Genomic DNA, 19533 nt, shown 5'->3' with positions numbered 1-19533 from the left:
TTGTCCAGCCATGAAAGCATAAATCACAAAGAAAAAATCAGTTTTGTAAAAACACTTTTCCCTCTTTTTATAATCTTCTTTATTTACTCTGGATAGTTAACATAACAGTGTTCAATAGTGAAGTAAGCAGATTTTATACTCACTATTACTGTATGGATAGAAAGAGCCATATGCATTTTTGTTTTTTATAAGTCATCTCAGATCACTGCGATATGGCACATGAAAAGAGAGATTCAGAGGCGCAACGTTAATAAATTCATTTAACATTGTCAAGCATTCAAAAGATAAATGCAATCATATAGCAAAAAAAAAAAAATCAATTTGAAACTCTGACCTCTCCCAAGGATATGAAGAATCTTTTCACGTGTCAGAAATCTCTATAGCAAAGATTCCTATAAGAGAGAAAAAAAATATGTAGATTAATATTTTCAACTCAATGATTTCATGATGAATAAAAAAATGTGTTCTAATATTACTTTGGTAAGACTTAGGATTTTTCCCTCAGCTTCGGTGAAAGAAAACAGATACAATGTATTTTTTCACTCAGTTTCACAAGCTGTGATACATCCATGTCATGGAATACTGTGGATTCAACAATAAAAAAGAATGAACTATTGACACACACAACTTGGATGGATCTCATGGGCACTGTGCTAAGAGAGAGAAACCAGTCTCAAAAACTGACATCCCATGTGTGATTCCATGTATACAACATTCTCAAAAGGACAGAATTATAGAGCTGGAGAAGAAATTAGTGTTTGCTCAGGGATAGGGAGGAGAACGAGAGGGCTGTGATTATAAAAGGGTATCACGAAGGAATGAGCTCCTCGGGGCTGATGGAACAATTCAGAACATTGACTGTGGTGGCGTCATATGTTCTCTGTGTAAAAAAACTGTGCACACACACAAGTGTGTGTAAAAACTAGTGAAAACTGAATAAGGCCCATCGACTGGTTAATTATGCCAGTGTCAGTTTCCTGGTTTGTAAGATATTGCCATTGGGGAAGCTGGGGGAAGGATATGGTGGGACTATCTGTACTATTTTTGCAACTACCTGTGAGACTGCTGTAATCATTTCAAAATAAAAAAAAGTAAAACAAAGCAAAACAAAACTGTGTTACAGTCACACAATGGAATATTACTCAGCAGTTAAAAGGAATATCCAATAATATTTGATACATGCAACAAGCTGGATAAATCTCAAATATGTAGTGCTGAGTGAAAGTCAGCCACTACAGACTGCATACCACATGATTCCATTTATATGACAACCTGAAAAGGCAACACTATAGGAACAGGAAACAGATCAGTGGTTGGGGGAAAGTAAATTAAGTACACTGACTGTTGTCTGGATAATAGGTGGCAGCCAAAGGATACCATTTAAAACTAACAGCAAAAACTTAAAATTTAAAAAATAGGGTACTGGGCTTCCCTGGTGGCGCAGTGGTTGAGAGTCTGCCTGCCAATGCAGGGGACATGGGTTCGAGCCCTGGTCTGGGAAGATCCCACATGCCACGGAGCGACTAGGCCCATGAGCCACAACTGCTGAGCCTGCGCGTCTGGAGCCTGTGCTCTGCAACAAGAGAGGCCGTGACAGTGAAAGGCCCGCACACTGCGATGAAGAGTGGGCCCCCGCTCGCCGCAACTGGGGAAAGCCCTCGCACAGAAACGAAGACCCAACACAGCCAAAAATAAATAAATAAATTTATTAAAAAAAAAAAATAGGGTACTTTAAGGGTACTATTAAAAGTATTAATAGAAAAGTTACCATTATAATAAAACACAAAACTTCTTCAATATCAAAAGAAATGTTCACAAGCAAAGAAGAATAACCAAATAGAGTAAATATCACACAGTAAACACGGTTATCATAACATAAGATGATATGACTGAGTTGAGGCCAAATTTAACAGTTATATCAATAATATGAAGGAGCTTAACTCACCTGTTTTAAAAAAATTTCAAAATGATTCATAAAGCAAAACTCAAATCCATACTATATAAAAGCGAGATACTTAAAATGCAGTGATTCAAAAAAGTTAAAAATAAAGTGATGGACAAAGATCTACCAGGCAAATGGAGACAATAAGGAAACAGGAGTTGTAACTCTAATACCAGACAAAGTAGGCGTCAAGTCCTTCCTCCTTCCAAAAAAATTAAACGCATCAGAAAATAACACTTCATAAAAGCCACATTCACAATAAAGATATGACAGTTCAGAATATCTATGCCACAAATAAAACAGCAAACCACCTATATAAAACAAAATTATAGGAGACATAAGAAAAAATAAAAACATACTAATAATAGATTTTAAAGAACCATTCTTAGTAAAACAAGTGAACAAAAATTAAACGACATTATAAAAGAACTAAATAAAATTTAAAAGGCAAATCTTTTAGATATATTACACTATACTCTGATAAGAAAGAATATATCTTCTCAAGTGCACATGAACTGTTCACAAAAATTGATCATGCAGTAAAGTACAAAGAAAACATCAGTAGTGTCCATAAAATAGAAATATTATAGACAATAGTCTCTGATCACAATGCAATAACATTAGGAATTAAAAATGAAACCAAAACAAACAAACAAAAAAGCTCTTCTCATTGAAAATTAAAAGATTTTCTATCAAATAACTCTTGGGTAAAAGTGAGAATACAAACAGAAATTACAGAATTTCTGAAAAATAATGATCACAAAAACACTATATATCAGAATCTATGGGATATATTTAAAGCAGTGATCACAGCAAAATTCATAACTCTGAATATCTACATCAATAAAAGTGAAAGAATGGTAATAAATGAATTAAATTTCTAACTCAAAACTCTAGGGAAAAAAACCCAACAAAGTAAATGAAAAAGCACAAGGAAGGAAATAATATAAATAAAAACAGAAATTAATAAGAAAGAAAAACAGATTAAATCAATAAATCAAAATGCTGGTTCTTTGAAGCAATGAACAAAGTAAACAAACCATAGGCTAAGGTAATCAACAAAAAAAGGGAGAAACATACATATACAAATGAGAAATGACAATAGGATATAACTATTGATACAGAAGAAATTTTTAAATTTATAAGATATCGCATTGGTTACTTCTGTGCAAATAAGTTTGAAAACCTAGATAACTGAAAACCTAGATAACTTTTAGACAAATAGAGATAGAAAGCTTAAAAAGACCAATTTCCAAAGAAGCAATAGAGGAGTTCCCTGGTGGCGCAGTGGTTAAGAATCCACCTGTCAATGCAGGGGACACGGGTTCGAGCCCTGGTCCGGGAAGATCCCACATGCCGCAGAGCAACTAAGCCTGTGCACCACAACTACTGAGCCTGCGCTCTAGAGCCCGCAAGCCACAACTACTGAGCCCGTGTGCCACAACTAGTGAAGCCCACACACCTAGTGCACATGCTCTGCAACAAGAGAAGCCACAGCAATGAGAAGCCCGCGCACTGCAACGAAGTAGCCCCTTCTCACCGCAACTAGAGAAAGCCCACGTGCAGCAATGAAGACCCAACGCAGCCAAAAATAAATTAATTAATTAATAAATTAAAAAAAAAGAAGTCGTGTCAAGGCTTTAAAAAAAAAAGAAGCAATAGAAAAAGTTATTAAGGAAGTACACCCCACAAAAAAAAAGAACCAAGGCTATGTGGTTTGACAGGTAAACTCACCCAAATCTTTAGAGATCAAATAATCCCCAAGTATATAAATTGTTTCAAAGCAAGGTAAACAAAAAATTCTCAAATTCTTTTTTTGAAACAAATATAACATTGATATCTAAACTTGATAGACATAGCACAGAGAGAAAATTACAGACCAATATCACTTACGAATATTGATACACCACAGATCTAAAGTAAATGAAATAGTAGTGAACACCAAGAAAATAATACACTATGACCAAGTAGGGGCTATGCCAGAAATTCAAAGATGGTTCAATACTTGAAAATCTATTAATATAATTCACATATTAATAGTTCTAAAGAGAAAAACCATATCTTCATAGATGATAAAAAGGCCCTTGACAAAAACATCCTTTCCTAATAAAGTCTTGAAAAAATAGTAATGAGTAGTATTTCCTTAATATCATAAAACATATAAACCTCAATCCTAAAGCCAGTATCTTACTTAATGGGCAAACCCCATTGGCATTCTCACCACAGGTCAGAATTAAAACAAGAATGTCCACTTTTGCCACAGCTATTTATCATTATTCTGATGATACTGGCAAATGCAATCAACTAGAGAATACAATTCAAGAGATACATACAGGAAAAGAAGAAATAAAATTATCTCTTTTTGCAGATGACATGATAGTATATCTGGAAACCCCTAAAGAATCAATGACAAAACTTAATGAAACAGTAAAAGAATTTAGCAAGGTAATGTGATAGAAAATTAACATGCAAAAATAGCATCTTTTGAAGATACAATGAATGGAGGAAACCCCGTTTACAATAGCAACAAAAAATAATAAAATCTTTAGGAATGAACTTAACAAGAAATGTTCAAAACCTATATAAAGAAAAAAACTACAAGCCATTCCTGAAAGATACAAAGCAAATATAAACAAATGGAAAGACATCTCTTCCTCTTAGGATATCTCAACATAATCAACAAAAATGAAAAATGAAAGCAAATTGAAACAAATGAATCTAATGTATTTCAAATGTATACCATAAACACAGTGAAAGGGGAAAAAAAAGAATTACTTCAAGTAAGTTATGAACACAGTATTTGACTATATGCCTTCAAGACTTGGGAAAGGTAACATATGGGGATAGAAAGGAAGAATTGCAAACAGATTCTGAACTTTTTTTACTGTAGTAACAGTAAACAGCCTGTTTACTGTAGTAACATAGATGAAGACATTTTGAGAGTATTTTAGATGCATTCTGGGGTTGAGCAAATGAATACCTGTGTTGCTGTGTTGCTGTTGTTGAGCAAATGTGCTGATGTTAAACCAGGGCTCTCACTGGAGAAGAAAGGATGTACAAATACAGAACGGAAGGAGGCAAGGGAGAAACCTGTGAGGATGGTTCAAACTGGAGGTATTAGTTATTGTAAAAAAAAAAAAAAAAAGTCTGTTGGGGGCGGTGGGGAGAGGGCGAGAGAGAGAGAGGGAGGAACAAGTGCAAGAGTGTGAGTGCATGAGACAGCACGTGTTGTCTCATAAACACAGAAAAAGCAAATGTGGTAAAATTTTAATAATAGTGAGTATGGGTAAAAGGTTGCACAGATGTTCTTTGTATTATTTTAGTTAACTTCTTGTAAGTTGGAAATTATTTCTAAATAAAAATGTTTTTATGAAATTTGTGGCATACAGCAATATATCTAAAATATTTTCCTCTGAAAAATTAGCCTATTATTTTCCTGAAGTATATGTATTTTATGGTGCTGTAATAATTAGCCAATATTTTGCTAATGAAAGTATATGAAAAAACTGTATGTTGTAGAAATAAAAAGAAAATCAGATTTTAAAAATATAATTTATGTAGACATTAGATAAAATAGACCTTTCTTTAACATATTTATATAAAACTAATTATCAAAATATTTTTATGTCTACATATCTAATTATGTAATGATGTTTAAATAGCACTATTAATGGTAGACTGTTAGGGAGTTTTCTTACCCCCTCAGATATTCAGTTTTTATTGCTATATGGTTCCCGAAGAATGGATCCTTAAACCACTTACTCTTCTAATGATCGATCCAGGCCTCGGTCAGGAGATCGACGGTGAGCACGTTCTGGTGAGTGACATTTTGCATTTGGCTTTATTGTGGAACTCAAATGATAAGCATTACTTGAGTAATTCTGGCGGCGAAGTTCTTGCACAGCTCTTTCCCTAAAGCAAAACAGTGAGACTTTTACTAAACTTTATATCCAGCGACATTATTAACACTGTCGTAGAACTATAGTTCAAATCATGCTTTAAAATCTAAGCATCATGAAATAACCAAAATCTGTGGTTATCCAAGGAACAGTGCTTTCCAGGCTGAACGTGGCATAGAGACACACTTACCTTTCAAAGCGCTCTGTCCCTAGTTGTCTCTTGGTAATGTCTAAATCAGCTTCCAACTGCGTTATGACGTTCCTGAACTGGGCCACGTCTCTACTCTGGATGGCCCTGTGTAAAAGAATGTGAGTGACAGTTAATTACAGGTAAAATATGGCTAGGACTCCTAGAGTACAAGAAACCATGTTGGCAATGGTTTCTCAGCTGGATCCAAGCAAAATTGTCATTTTCATAGATGTATTAGTGCATCTAAAATATGCCAGCTTTAGATGTAGTAAATGTGCAAAGTAGCCTACTAAAAGCCTAAGCTGTCCCAGCCCCATTCAATTAGTTAAACCTTTTCTGTCTCAGTTTCCCTATGTTTAGAGGGGTAATATTATCTATTATCTACCTATATTACTTATTTACTGCAGATCATTTTTACAAGTGTACTTTAAGGTATTAGGTGCGTATTCCAGTGCATATAATACTGGAATTCACTAGCACCATGATGAATGTGTGTGTATATATGTACATTTAATTGACCAAATGCCTTATATATACTTGTAATGAAATTTGATATATCTACCGTTAAAAACAAAATCTCTTCAATTTAACAGGATCTTCCTTAGGGCTAAACACTGCCTCAAAAACCCTGTGATAAGGCACACTACCATGAGGCAGATGACACAGGTGAATGCTGCTTGCACAGAACATTCCATCCTCTCTGCTGGCTTTCAGGACTGCATTACAGACTGCTGGAGTCTAAACTTTAGAGACTAAGAACACTCAACTTTATCAAGCTTACCTGATACTACTCACCAGCCAGTCTAAAACAGAATGTACCCCTTAAGGTGGGAGTGTCGGCACACTTCACTGAGGCAATTTCCACCTACGGCTTGAGGAAATGATCCTGCAGAACTGGTTGAAGGTACCCCAAAAGCCCAGCTGCAGTGATTGAAAAGAATGACTCAATCACAGCTGCCACAACCTAAAATCAGTTTCTGAAGGAAACGGGCCCTGGCTTTGCAGCCTTTGCTCAGTCGGGGGCTCCTACAAGTGGCTGATTTCTGAGACCGTGATTCCTGTCCTTCCCCACGTCCCCTGCTCAGATGGGAGGGCAGAGTTGAGGCTGGATGAAAAAGTGTTATAGGTGGGACAGATAAGAACAGAAGCTAAGGATCCCCATGAAGTTTTGTGAGAGGTGAGTTTAATAATAAAATATTAAGTTTAATAATAAAATATTAAGTTTAATAATAAAATATTAAGTTTAATAATAAAATATTTTAATAATAAAATATTAGTTTAATATTTTAATAATAAAATATTCACTATGTTTAATAATAAAATATTCACTATGCAGGCAGGCATTTCCACCTAATCCTCCAGTCTTGTAAATAAGGTGCTAATGGTATTAGGGATTCTTGAAATTAAAAAAAGTCAAAATCAATGCTCTGGGGGAAGTCTTCAGCATTCTGTAAATGCAGTAGTTCTTCCAGATAACCAGTATACACTTACAGGTACATAGGTACATAGGGAAATACATGTGGCAAATGGAAAGACTCGGTAGCACTACCAGGTGGGTCCATAAATAGAAAAATTCTTCTGGTTTCAGAAGTGCTTAATTTCTTCTAATCTGGTTATTTCCTAAAGGCAATATGTTAAATCAATAGGTGTTCATTTATACCCAAACAATCAACAAAGATGGTTAAACTTAAATTTAGATAAATTTAGATAAACATATAATAGAAATAAGTACTAAATCTTAGACAAATCACAATACTTGGGGTCCTCAGTTTAATTAATAGCAAATTATGACACTAAATTGTCTAAATGCCAGCTTTAAAATTCTATTAATCTATAAAGTACCAAAAATTTAGAAATATAACTTTGTTATCATATTGCTAACCAACTCACATTTTGTTTTCTGCCAAACAAAGGTGTTCTTTAAGAAGCTGAATTTCAGATTCTTTTTCTTGAAGTGCTATCTGAGACTGATATTCTTTGTCTCGATTGGCCACCAGCAAAGCTTCTAGATTCTGCATGGAGATTCTCTCATTTGTCATCTGACTCCTGAGGAGTTCTATTTCAGAACGAGCAGAATCCAACTCATTCTCCATCTGTACAATAACAGGAAGATACCTATACTTATTCCTATTCGTTCACTTAACTGATGTATTATCAGAGACTCATAAAATGTCTGTATTATGTTATAAACTGACAACCACTTTTAATTTCTTGATTAGAAATTGTGTCCTCCTTCTTACCGGATACACACATGCACACACACTGAGTATCACTTTCCCCAACTCTCTGATAATATCAGAAAGTTCATTAATTTAAGTAAAGAGTTATTAATCTCAAACTTCAAACAATTTCCATTTGCAGCTTTGATATTTCTTAATTTATTTCTGCAAGACTGACATAGTAGTATCTGTAACTACTGCTTTGTCCTGAGTTGGGTGAATTATAAACACCTAACTTCCTGACGGAATGTCATCGCGCTCCATAGTTAAGAAAGATAAGGAGTAACTGCACATTCCCTCTCCTGCATGATCCTGTGGAAAACTTCACTTTTTGAAGGTTATCTTGAGCCTAAAATACGTTCTGTAAGCCAAATGTTTCTTCAAAAAGAGGAAAACCAGACATCATTATTTAGAAAAAAATGATTCCTTATCTCATAAGACACATTATAATAATTTATATATGCATTTAAAAAGTTAAATGTAAAAAGATAAAACCCTAAGAAAAAAAAGTTAAATAAAAATGAAATTATTAGGAAAGGGCCGGGCAGGTAGGGGAAGAACTTTTTAGACTAGATACAATTAAAAAATGATGTCTGACTGTAGAAAAAACAAACCTATTTATACTCATTATAAACAAACAAAATTTACGAGGAAAAAAAACAGATGAGAATAAACTCAGTAAATAGTTAATATCTTATTAATATAAGATGAACAAACTGATGAGAAATATGAACTAATGATGTGAACGGAAAATGTACAAAATACAGCTAATTAGTAAACATATAGAATAACTTACCCTTACTAATAATCAAAGAAATAGAAATTAAATCAAGACGGTATTTCTAGTCCAGGATTTCTTAACTTTGGCACTACTGATCTTTTGGGTTGGACACTTATTTGGTGTAGGGAGCTGCCCTATGCATTACAGGATGTCTAGCAGCATCCCTGGCCTCTACTTACCAGGGACCCATGGCATCCCCCCACCCTGGTTGTGACAGTCAAAAATGTCTATAGACATTGCTAAGTGTTTCCTGGGGAGCAAAATCTCTTTCAGGTGAACCAATGTTGTAGTTTATCAAACTGGCAAATTTCTTAGTTTTTGTGTTGATTAACATTAAAATGGGCAATGGCAATCTCATATACCTTGCTGGCAGGAATCTAAAATGGAGCATCACTTTTTTGGTAACAGCTTTATTGGAATATAATTCACATACCATACAACTTGCCCATTTAAATTGTACAAGTCAATGGTTTTTAGTATATTAACAGAGTTGTATGATCATACCACAATCTCACAATCTATTGTGAGAACTTTTTCATCATCCCAGAATGAAACCCAGCACACATCAGCAGTCATTCCCCCACCCCTACCCCAGCACTAGCCCTAGACAATCCCTAATCTATTTTCTGTCTCTATGATCTGCTTTATTTTGAACATTTCATATAAATGGAATCATACAATGTGTGTGTGGTCTTATGGGATTGCCTTCCTTCACTTAGTGTAATGTTTTCAAGAGTCATCCATGTTTTAGCAGGTATCAGTACTTCATTACTTCTATTGCCAAATAATATTCCCTTGCATAGATGTAGGAATATTTGAGTTATTTACACTTTTTGGCTATTATAAATAATGCTGCTAAGAACATTTGTATATAAGTTTTTACATGGACCTATGTTTTCATTCTCCTTTGATAAATAGCAGTGGGATTTCTGGACTTTATGGTAATCCTATTTTTTCACATTTTGAGGAACTGCCAAGATGTTTTCCAAAGAGGCCTATTTTACATTCCCACCAGCAATGTATGAAGGTTCCAAGTTTTCTACATCTTTGCCAACATTTGCTATTGTCTTTTTAAAATTATAGCCATCCTAGTGGTTATGAAATGGTATAGTTTTGTTTTGCATTTCTCTGATTGTTAATGATGTTGAGCATCTTTTCATGTGCTTTTTGCCCATTTATGTAGTGTCTATAGAGAAATGTCTATTGAGATCCTTTCCCCATTTTTTGAGTTGGGTTATTGCTAAGTTGCAAGAGTCCTTTATATACTCTGGATACAAATCTCTTATTAGATATATGATTTGCAAATGTTTTCCCCATTCTGTGCATTGTCTTTTTACTTTGTTGATATCATTTGCAGCACAAAAGTTTTTTATTTTGATGAAGTCCTTCTAATCTATTGTTTCTTCTGCTGTACTTGTGATGTGACTCTAAAAAAGCATTACCTAACCCAAGGTCACAAAGATTTATTTGTATGTTCTCTTCTTAAGAGTTTTATAATTTTAACTCTTACATATAGACCTATAAAACATTTGAAGTTAATTTTTGTATATGGTATGTGATAGGAATCCAACTTCATTCTTTTCCATGTAGATGTTCAGTTGTCCCAGTAGCATTTGTTGAAAAGACTATTCTTCCCCCATTAAATTGTATTGCTACCAATTTTTCAGACATCATTTCACTACAAATGTAAGAGATTATTTCTGGACTCTCAATTCTGTTCCACTGACCTATATATCTTTCCTTATGCTAGTACTACACTGTCTTGATTACTATAGACAGTTTTGAAATTGGGAAGTGCTCTGATTTTGTTCTTTTTCAAGATTGTTTTGGCTATTCTGGGTCACTTGCACTTCCATATTAATTTTATGTCATCTTGTCAGTTTCAATGAGGAAGCCAGCTGGGATTCTAATAGGCATTGTATTGAATCTGTAGACCAATTTGGGGTAGTACTGCCATTTTAACAGTGTTAAGTCTTCTGATCCATGGATGTGGGATGTCTTTCCTTTTATTTGGGTCTTTCATTTCTCTCTCTCTCTCTCTCTTTCTCTCCCTCTAGCTATCTCTCTCCAAACTGGAAATAACAGATGTCCTTCAAAGGATGAATGATTAAACAAACTGTGTTACAGGAATGAACCACTAATATATGCAACAACCTGGATGAATCTTCAGAGAATTATGCTGAGTGAAAAAATCCAATCCCAAAAGGTTACATATCGTATGATTCTATCTACATAACATTCTTGAAGTGACAAAATTTACAAGTGGAGAAGAGATTAGCTGTTTGTTTCCAGGGGTTAAGGAGAGGTTGTGGATAGGAGGGGAGTAGATATAGCGCTAAAAAAGGGCAACATGATGGGTCCTGTGATAGAAATGTTCCATATCTTGCCTGAAACAATGTCAAAAGCCTGGTTGAGATATTATACTATGGTTTTGCAAGATGTTACCATTGGGGGAGGCCAGGTAAAGGAGACACAACATTTCTTTGTATAGTTTCTTATAATTGCATGTGAATCTACAATTATCTCAAAATCAAAAGTTTAGCTTAGAAAAATTATTTGTCTGTCCCTTATATGCATAGTACAGCTGAAGAAATACAAAGATAAATAAGACAGTTCTTACACTTGAAATACAGCTTATTATGGGGATAAACATATATACATAAATAACTAAATTCTAAGGCAAAAAAATTTATGTCAGGAGTATTTAAAAATACTATGAGAATTAGCCTGATGACTTCACACCCATCAGGATAGTTATTAGCAAAAGAGAGAGAGATGTGGGGGAGGGAGGGAAGGAGGGAGGATGGTAGAGAGAGAGAGAAAGAAAGAAAGAAAGGGAGAGAAAGAGAGAAAGAAAGAGAAAGAGAAAGAAAGGCTGAAAAACAAGTGTTGGCAAGGATGTAGAGAAACTGGAACACTTGTGCACTGTTAGTGGGAATGTAAAATGGTACAGCTGCTTTGGAAAACAGTATGGAGGTTCCTGAAAAAATTAAAAATAGAATTACCATATGATTACCATATGATCCAGAAATCCAACTTCTGGGTAGAGACCCAAAGAAAATGAAAGCAGCATCTTGAAGAGAGATTTATACACCCATGTTTATAGCAGCATTATTCACAATAGCTAAAACATGGAAGCAACCCAAGTGTCCACAAACTGACAAATAAATAAGCAAACTGTGGTATATTCACACAATGGAATATTGTTCAGCCTTAAAAAGGAAAGAGAGGGTGGAGTCAAGATGGAGGTGTGGGAAGACGTGGAGTTAGCTTCTCCCCACAACTAGGGCGCCTGCTGGCCGCTGGTGGGGGACTCTGACACCCAAGGAGATGGGAGGAAACCCAAAGTGAACCAGTAGGATGTAGGGGGACTGAGCGGGGAGGAGAAGTGGAGGCCAGACAGGATCTGTGCCCCCTAAGGCCGGGGAGATCAGGAGAGGCAGGTGGGAGGGACTCTCCCAGAAGAGAGGGAGAGGAGTGGAGGGCCATCGCCTGGCCCACTAGGGCCAGGGAGCCTGCTGAGCTCCCAAGCCAGTTCCCCCTATCCAAAGCCCGATCCAGGCCACATGCATCCTTGAGGGCATAGCAGGGAGGCCGGAGAGATCAGAAGATGCAGGTGGGACGGGCCATCCGGGAGGAGCGGGAGAGGAGTGGAAGACGATTGCTCTGCCCACTCGGGCCCGGGGAGCCTGCTGAGCTCCCAGGCTGGTCCCCTGCCCTCCAAGGCCACCCACCCCTCATTGGTCTGGGGGCATAGGAGGGAGGCCGGGGAGATCAGGAGAGGCAGGTGGGAGGGGCCCTCCCAGACCGGAGGAGCAGGAGAGGAGAGGAGGGCATTTGCCCTACCCACTCAAGCCCAGGAAGCCTGCTGGGCTCCCAGGTGAGGTTCCCTGCCTTCTAAGACCAGGGGTGTGGGGCACGCCTGGGCCCCTTCTGTTCCTAGAGCCTAAGCCCCACCCCCCCACATCCCCCAGGGTCTTTTCCAGCCGTGTGGGTCCTAAGCATAGGCCCCGCCCACTGCCCAAACCTCACCCTTGCTTGGGCCCTGCCCTCCACAGCCAAGGTCTTCCCCCCCCCCTTTTTTTTTCTTTTCCCTCCTCTTTTTTACTTTTGGGGTACTGATGTACCTTCTGGTTGTTGATTCATCTATATTTTTATTTTTATATTCTTTCTAACATATCTGTTAGTTTCCTAGTCTAATTTTATTTTTTACTTTGTTATTGTTCTCTCTCTCTCTTTTTTTTTTTTTGCCACCCCACGTGGCTTGAGGGATCTTGTTCATGAGCCCAGGGTAAGGCTGAAGCTCCTGTGGTGGGAGCTCCAAGTCTGAACCAATGGACTAACAGAGAACCTCAGACCCCAGGGAATATTCATCAGAGTGAGGTCTCACAGAGTTCCTCATCTCATCACCAAGACCCAGCCTACAAACCCCAGTGTTGGAAGCCTCAGGCCAAATAACCAGTAAGACAGGAACACAATCCCACTCATAAAAAAAAAAAAAAGAGACAGCAAAAAAATATGTCACAGATGAAGCAGCAAGGTAAAAACTTACAAGACCAAATAAATGAAGAGGAAATAGGCAATCTACCTGAAAAAGAATTCACAGTAATGATAGTAAAGATGATCCAGAATCTCAGAAGTAGAATGGAGGCACGGATTGAGAAAATACAAGAAATGTTTAACAAAGATCTAGAAGAACTAAAGAACAAACAAACAGAGATGAACAACACAATAACTGAAATGAAAAATACACTAGAAGGAATCAATAACAGAATAACTGAGGCAGAAGAACGAATAAGTGAGCTGGATGACAAAATGGTGGAAATCACTGCAGAGGAGCAGAATAAAGAAAAAAGAATGAAAAGAATTGAGGACAGTCTCAGAGACATCTGTGATAACACTAAACACACCAACATTTGAATTATAGGGGTCCCAGAAGAAGAAGACAAAAAGAAAGGGTCTGAGAAAATATTTGAAGAGATTATAGTCGAAAACTTCGCTAACATGGGAAAGGAAATAGTCACCAAAGTCCAGGAAGCACAGAGAGTCCCCTACAGGATAAACCCTAGGAAAAACACACCAAGACACATATTAATCAAACTAACAAAAATTAAATTCAAAGAAAAAAATACTAAAAGCAGCAAGGGAAAAACAAAAAATAACGTGCAAAGGAATCCCCATAAGGTTATCAGCTGATTTTTCAGCGGAAATTCTGCAGGCCAGAAGGGAGTGGCAGGATATAGTTAAAGTGATGATAGAGAAAAACCTACAACCAAGATTACTCTACCCAGCAAGGATCTCATTCAGATTTGATGGAGAAGTCAAAAGCTTTTCAGACAAGCAAAAGCTAAGAGAACACAGCACCACCAAACCAGCTTTAAAACGAATGCTAAAGAAACTTCTCTAGGCGGGAAACACAAGAGAAGAAAAAAACCCACAAAAACAAACCCAAAACAATTAAGAAAATGGTAACAGGAACATACATATTGATGATAACCTTGAATGTAAATGGATTAAATGCCCCAACGAAAAGACACAGACTGGCTGAATGGATACAAAAACAAGCCCCGTATATATGCTGTCTACAAGAGACCCACTGCAGACCTAGGGACACTACAGACTGAAAGTGAACAGATGGAAAAAGATATTCCATGCAAATGGAACTCAAAAGAAAGCTGGAGTAGCAATACTCATATCAGATAAAGTAGACTTTAAAATAAGGACTGTTACAAGAGATAAGGAGGGGCACTACATAATGATCAAAGGATCAATCCAAGAAGAAGATATAACAATTATAAATGTTTATGCACCCAGCAGAGGAGCACCTCAATACATAAGGCAAATGCAAACAACCATGAAAGGAGAAATCGACAGTAACACAGTAATAGTAGGGGACGTTAACACCCCACTTACACCCATGGACAGATCACCCAAAGTGAAAATAAATAAGGAAACACAAGCTTTAAATAACACAATAGCCCAGATAGATCTAACTGATATTTATAGAACATTCCACCCCAAAGTGGCAGAATACACTTTCTTCTCAAGTGCACATGGAACATTCTCCAGGACAGATCACATCTTGGGTCACAAATCAAGCCTCGGAAAATTAAAGAAAATTGAAATTGTATCAAGCATCTTTTTCTGACCATAATGCTATGAGATTGGAAATCAATTACAGGAAAAAACCTGTAAAAAAACACAAATACATGAGGCTAAACAGTGCACTACTAAATAACCAAGAGATCACTGAAGAAATCGAAGAAGAAATAAAAAAATACCTAGAAACAAATGAGAATGAAAACATGACGACCCAAAACCTATGGGACGCAGCAAAAGCAGTTCTAAAAGGGAAGTTTATAGCAATTCAATCTCACCTCAAGAAACAAGAAAAATCTCAAATAAACAATCTAACCTTACACTTGAAACAACTAGAGAAAAAAGAACAAAGAAAACCCAAAGTCAGTGGAAGGAAAGAAATCATAAAGATCAGAGCAGAAATAAATGAAATAGAAATGCAGAAAACAATAGCAAAGATCAATAAAACTAAAAGCTGGTTCTTTGAGAAGATAAACAAAATTGATAAACCCTTAGCCAGACTCATCAAGAAAAAAAGGGTGAGGATGCAAATAGATAAAATTAGAAATGAAAGAGGAGAAATCACAACTGACACTGCAGAAGTACAAAGGATTATAAGAGACTACTACAAACAACTATATGCCAATAAAATGGACAACGATGAAGAAATGGACAAACTCTTGGAAATGTACAATTTTCCAAGACTGAACCAGGAAGAATTAGAAAACAAAAACAGACCTACCACAAGTAATGAAATTGAAACCGTAATTAAAAATCTTCCAACAAATAAAAGTCCAGGACCAGATGGCTTCACAGGCAAATTCTATCAAACATTTAGAGAAGAGCTAACTAACACCCATCCTTCTCAAACTCTTCCAAAAAATTGCAGAGGGAGAAACACTCCCAAATTCATTCTATGAAGCCACCATCACCCTGATACCAAAACCAGAAAAAGATATCACAAAAAAAGAAAATTATAGACCAATATCACTGATGAACATAGATGCAAAAATCTTGAACAAAATACTAGCAAACAAAATCCAACAGCACATTAAAAGGATCATATACCATGATCAAGTGGGATTTATCCCAGGGATGCAAGGATTCTTCAATATATGCAAATCAATCAATGTGATATACCACAGTAACAAATTAAGGAATAAAAACCATATGATCATCTCAATAGATGCAGAAAAAGCTTTTGACAAAATTCAACACCCATTTATGATAAAAACTCTCCAGAAAATGGGCATAGAGGGAACATACCTCAACATAATAAAGGCCATATATGACAAACACACAGCAAGAATCATATTCAATGGTGAAAAACTGAAAACATTTCCACTAAGATCAGGAAAAAGACAAGGATGTCCACTCTCACCACTCTTATTCAACATAGTTTTGGAAGTCCTAGCTACAGCAATCAGAGAAGAAAAAGAAATAAAAGGAATACAAATTGGAAAAGAAGAAGTAAAACTGTCACTGTTTGCCGATAACATGATACTATACATAGAAAATCCTAAAGATGCCACCAGAAAACTACTAGAAGTAATCAATGTATTTGGTAAGGTTGCAGGATACAAAATTAAGGCACAGAAATCTCTGGCATTCCTATACACCAACAATGAAAAATCAGAAAGAGAAATGAAGGAAACACTCCCATTTACCATTGCAACAAAAAGAATAAAATACCTAGGAATAAACCTGCCTAAGGAGGCGAGAGACTTGTACTCAGAAAACTGTAAAACACTGATGAAGGAAATCAAAGATAACATAAACAGATGGAGAAATCTACCATGTTCTTGGATTGGAAGAATCAATATTGTGAAAATGACTACACTACCCAAAGCAATCTACAGATTCAATGCAATCCCTATCAAACTACCAATGGCATTCTTCACAGAATTAGAACAAAAAATTTTACAATTCATATGGAAACACAAAAGACCCTGAATAGCCAAAGCAATCTTGAGAAAGAAAAACGGAGTTGGAAGAATCAGGCTCCCCAACTTCAAACTATACCACAAAGCTACAGTAATCAAGACAGTATGGTACTGGCACAAAAACAGAAATATAGATCAATGGAACAGGATAGAATGCCCAGAGATAAACCCATGCACATATGGTCACCTAATTTACGACAAAGGAGGCAAGAACATACAATGGAGAAAAGACAGCCTCTTCAATAAGTGGTGCTGGGAAAACTGGAGAGTTACATGTAAAAGAATGAAATTAGAAAACTACCTAACACCATACACAAAACTAAACTCCAAATGGATTAAAGATTTAAATGTAAGACCAGACACTATAAAACTCTTAGAGGAAAACATAGGAAAAACACTCTTTGACATAAACCACAGCAAGATCTTTTTTACCCCACCTCCTAGAGTAACAGAAATAAAAATAAAAATAAACAAATGGGACTTAATTAAACTTAAAAGCTTTTGCACAGCAAAGGAAACCGTAAACAAGACAAAAAGACAACCCTCAGAATGGGAGAAAATATTTGCAAATGAAACAACTGACAAAGGATTAATCTCCAAAATATACAAATAGCTCATGGAGCTCAATATCAAAAAAACAAATAATCCAGTTAAAAAATGGGTGGAAGACCTAAATAGACATTTCACCAAGGGAAACATACAGATGGCCAAGAGGCACATGAAAAGATGCTCAACATCCCTAATTATTAGAGAAATGCAAATCAAAACTACAATGAGGTATCTCCTCACACGGGTCAGAATGACCATTATCAAAAAATCTAGAAACAATAAATGCTGGAAAGGTTGTGGTGAAAAGGGAACCCTCCTGCACTGTTGGTGGAAATGCAAACTGATACAACCACTATTGAAAACAGTACAGAGTTTCCTTAAAAAACTAAAAATAGAACTACCATACGACCCAGCAATCCCACTACTGGGCACATACCCTGAGAAAACCATAATTCAAAAAGAGACATGCACCACAATGTTCATTGCAGCACTATTTACAATAGCCAGGACATGGAAGCAACCTAAATGTCCATCGACAGATGAATGGATAAAGAAGATGTGACACATATATACAATGGAATATTACTCAGCCATAAAAAGAAATGAAAATGAGTTATTTGTAGTGAGGTGGATGGACCTAGAGTCTGTCATACAGAGTGAAGTAAGTCAGAAAGAGAAAAACAAATACCGTACGTTAACGCATCTATATGGAATCTAAAAAAAAATAATAAAATGGTACTGATGAACCGAGTTGCAGCGCAGGAAAAAAGAGGCAGACATAGAGAATGGACTTCAGGACATGGGGTGGGAGGGCAAAGCTGGGGCGAAGTGAGAGTAGCATCGACATATATACACTACTGAATGTAAAGCAGTTGGCTGGTGGGAAGCAGCAGCATAGCATAGGGAGATCGGCTCGGTGCTTTGCGATGACCTAGAGGGTTGGGATAGGGAGGATGGGAAGGAGGCTCAAGAGGGAGGGTATATGGGGACATGTGTATGCATATGGGTGATTTGCTTTGCTGTGCAACAGAAACTAACACAGTATTGTGAAGCAATTGTACTCCAATAAAGATCTATTAAAAAAAAAAGGAAAGAAATTCTGCAATATGCTAGAACATAGATGAACCTTAAGGACATTATGCTAAGTGAAATCAGTCAGCCTCCCAAAGACAAATACGTATGATTCCACTTATGTGAGGTACTTAGGGTAGTCAAAATCATCAAGACAGAAAATATAATGGTGGTTGCCAGGGGCTGCAGGGAGGAGAGAATGGGGAGTTATCGTTTAATAGGTATAGAGTTTCAGATTTATAAGATGAAAGGAGTATGGACATGGACGGTGGTGATGGCTGCCAAACAATGTGAAAACCACTGAACTTTAAAATGGTTAAGATGGTAAAGGTTATATGTATTTTAACACAATAAGAGAAAAAATACTTAAAGACTAGTAAGTAAGCAACAAAACCTGTAGTAAACATCCTTAAAAGATTAAAAAATAAATATAAATCATTATCAATTTTATATTTAGTTCTGCTAAGGGTAGTAATTTTAAAGCTTAAAGAAGGTTACTAATCCTTTTGGTTATGGTGTGTTGGTGTATGTGTATCAACATATAACCAAAATGTGTTGATATTTCAATTATACTATGCAACTGGGATACATATCCCTTCAGGATTCAGGCTCCATCTGTTTTTCCAGATGCATCTCAGCCACCTGGCCATTGCAAATGACTTACTACTCACTCAAGAGTTTACTTATAACTTCAGACCATTGCCTAAGCGGTTGTTCCCTCTGAATGGGATGCCTCATCACTTCTGAGTTCAGTAGTGTGCCCTTGTGAACTCCTCTCTGACACCCATAAGTCAAAAAGGAACTCCCTCTCTGAAAACTTGAGTATTTCTTACTAGTCTAATATTCACCCCAAATAATTTG

The 19533-nt window shown here is 36.5% G+C and overlaps 1 protein-coding gene across 7 annotated transcripts in view; it reads right to left on the bottom strand.

Moving 5' to 3' along the window:
• TSGA10 (testis specific 10) overlaps window positions 1-19533 on the bottom strand; it is a 110601-nt gene that overhangs the window by 8712 nt on the left and 82356 nt on the right. For 5 of the 7 annotated variants that reach the window (XM_059942743.1, XM_059942737.1, XM_059942740.1 and 2 more), the window contains 4 exons: window positions 7922-8124; window positions 6032-6136; window positions 5705-5854; window positions 325-392 (listed from right to left, as the gene is read on the bottom strand). In XM_059942743.1, the coding sequence (XP_059798726.1) occupies window positions 368-392; window positions 5705-5854; window positions 6032-6136; window positions 7922-8124 (483 nt within the window). In that variant the 3' untranslated portion in view covers window positions 325-367. Of the gene's footprint in view, window positions 1-172; window positions 206-324; window positions 393-5704; window positions 5855-6031; window positions 6137-7921; window positions 8125-19533 lie in introns of those variants that run through there. The other 2 variants (XM_059942738.1, XM_059942739.1) reach the window with 2 other exon arrangements.

The sequence above is a fragment of the Balaenoptera ricei genome, chromosome 13 (genome assembly GCF_028023285.1).
Source record: "Balaenoptera ricei isolate mBalRic1 chromosome 13, mBalRic1.hap2, whole genome shotgun sequence".
Classification (NCBI taxonomy): domain Eukaryota; kingdom Metazoa; phylum Chordata; class Mammalia; order Artiodactyla; family Balaenopteridae; genus Balaenoptera; species Balaenoptera ricei.
This window is presented reverse-complemented; position numbering and strand designations above follow the sequence as displayed.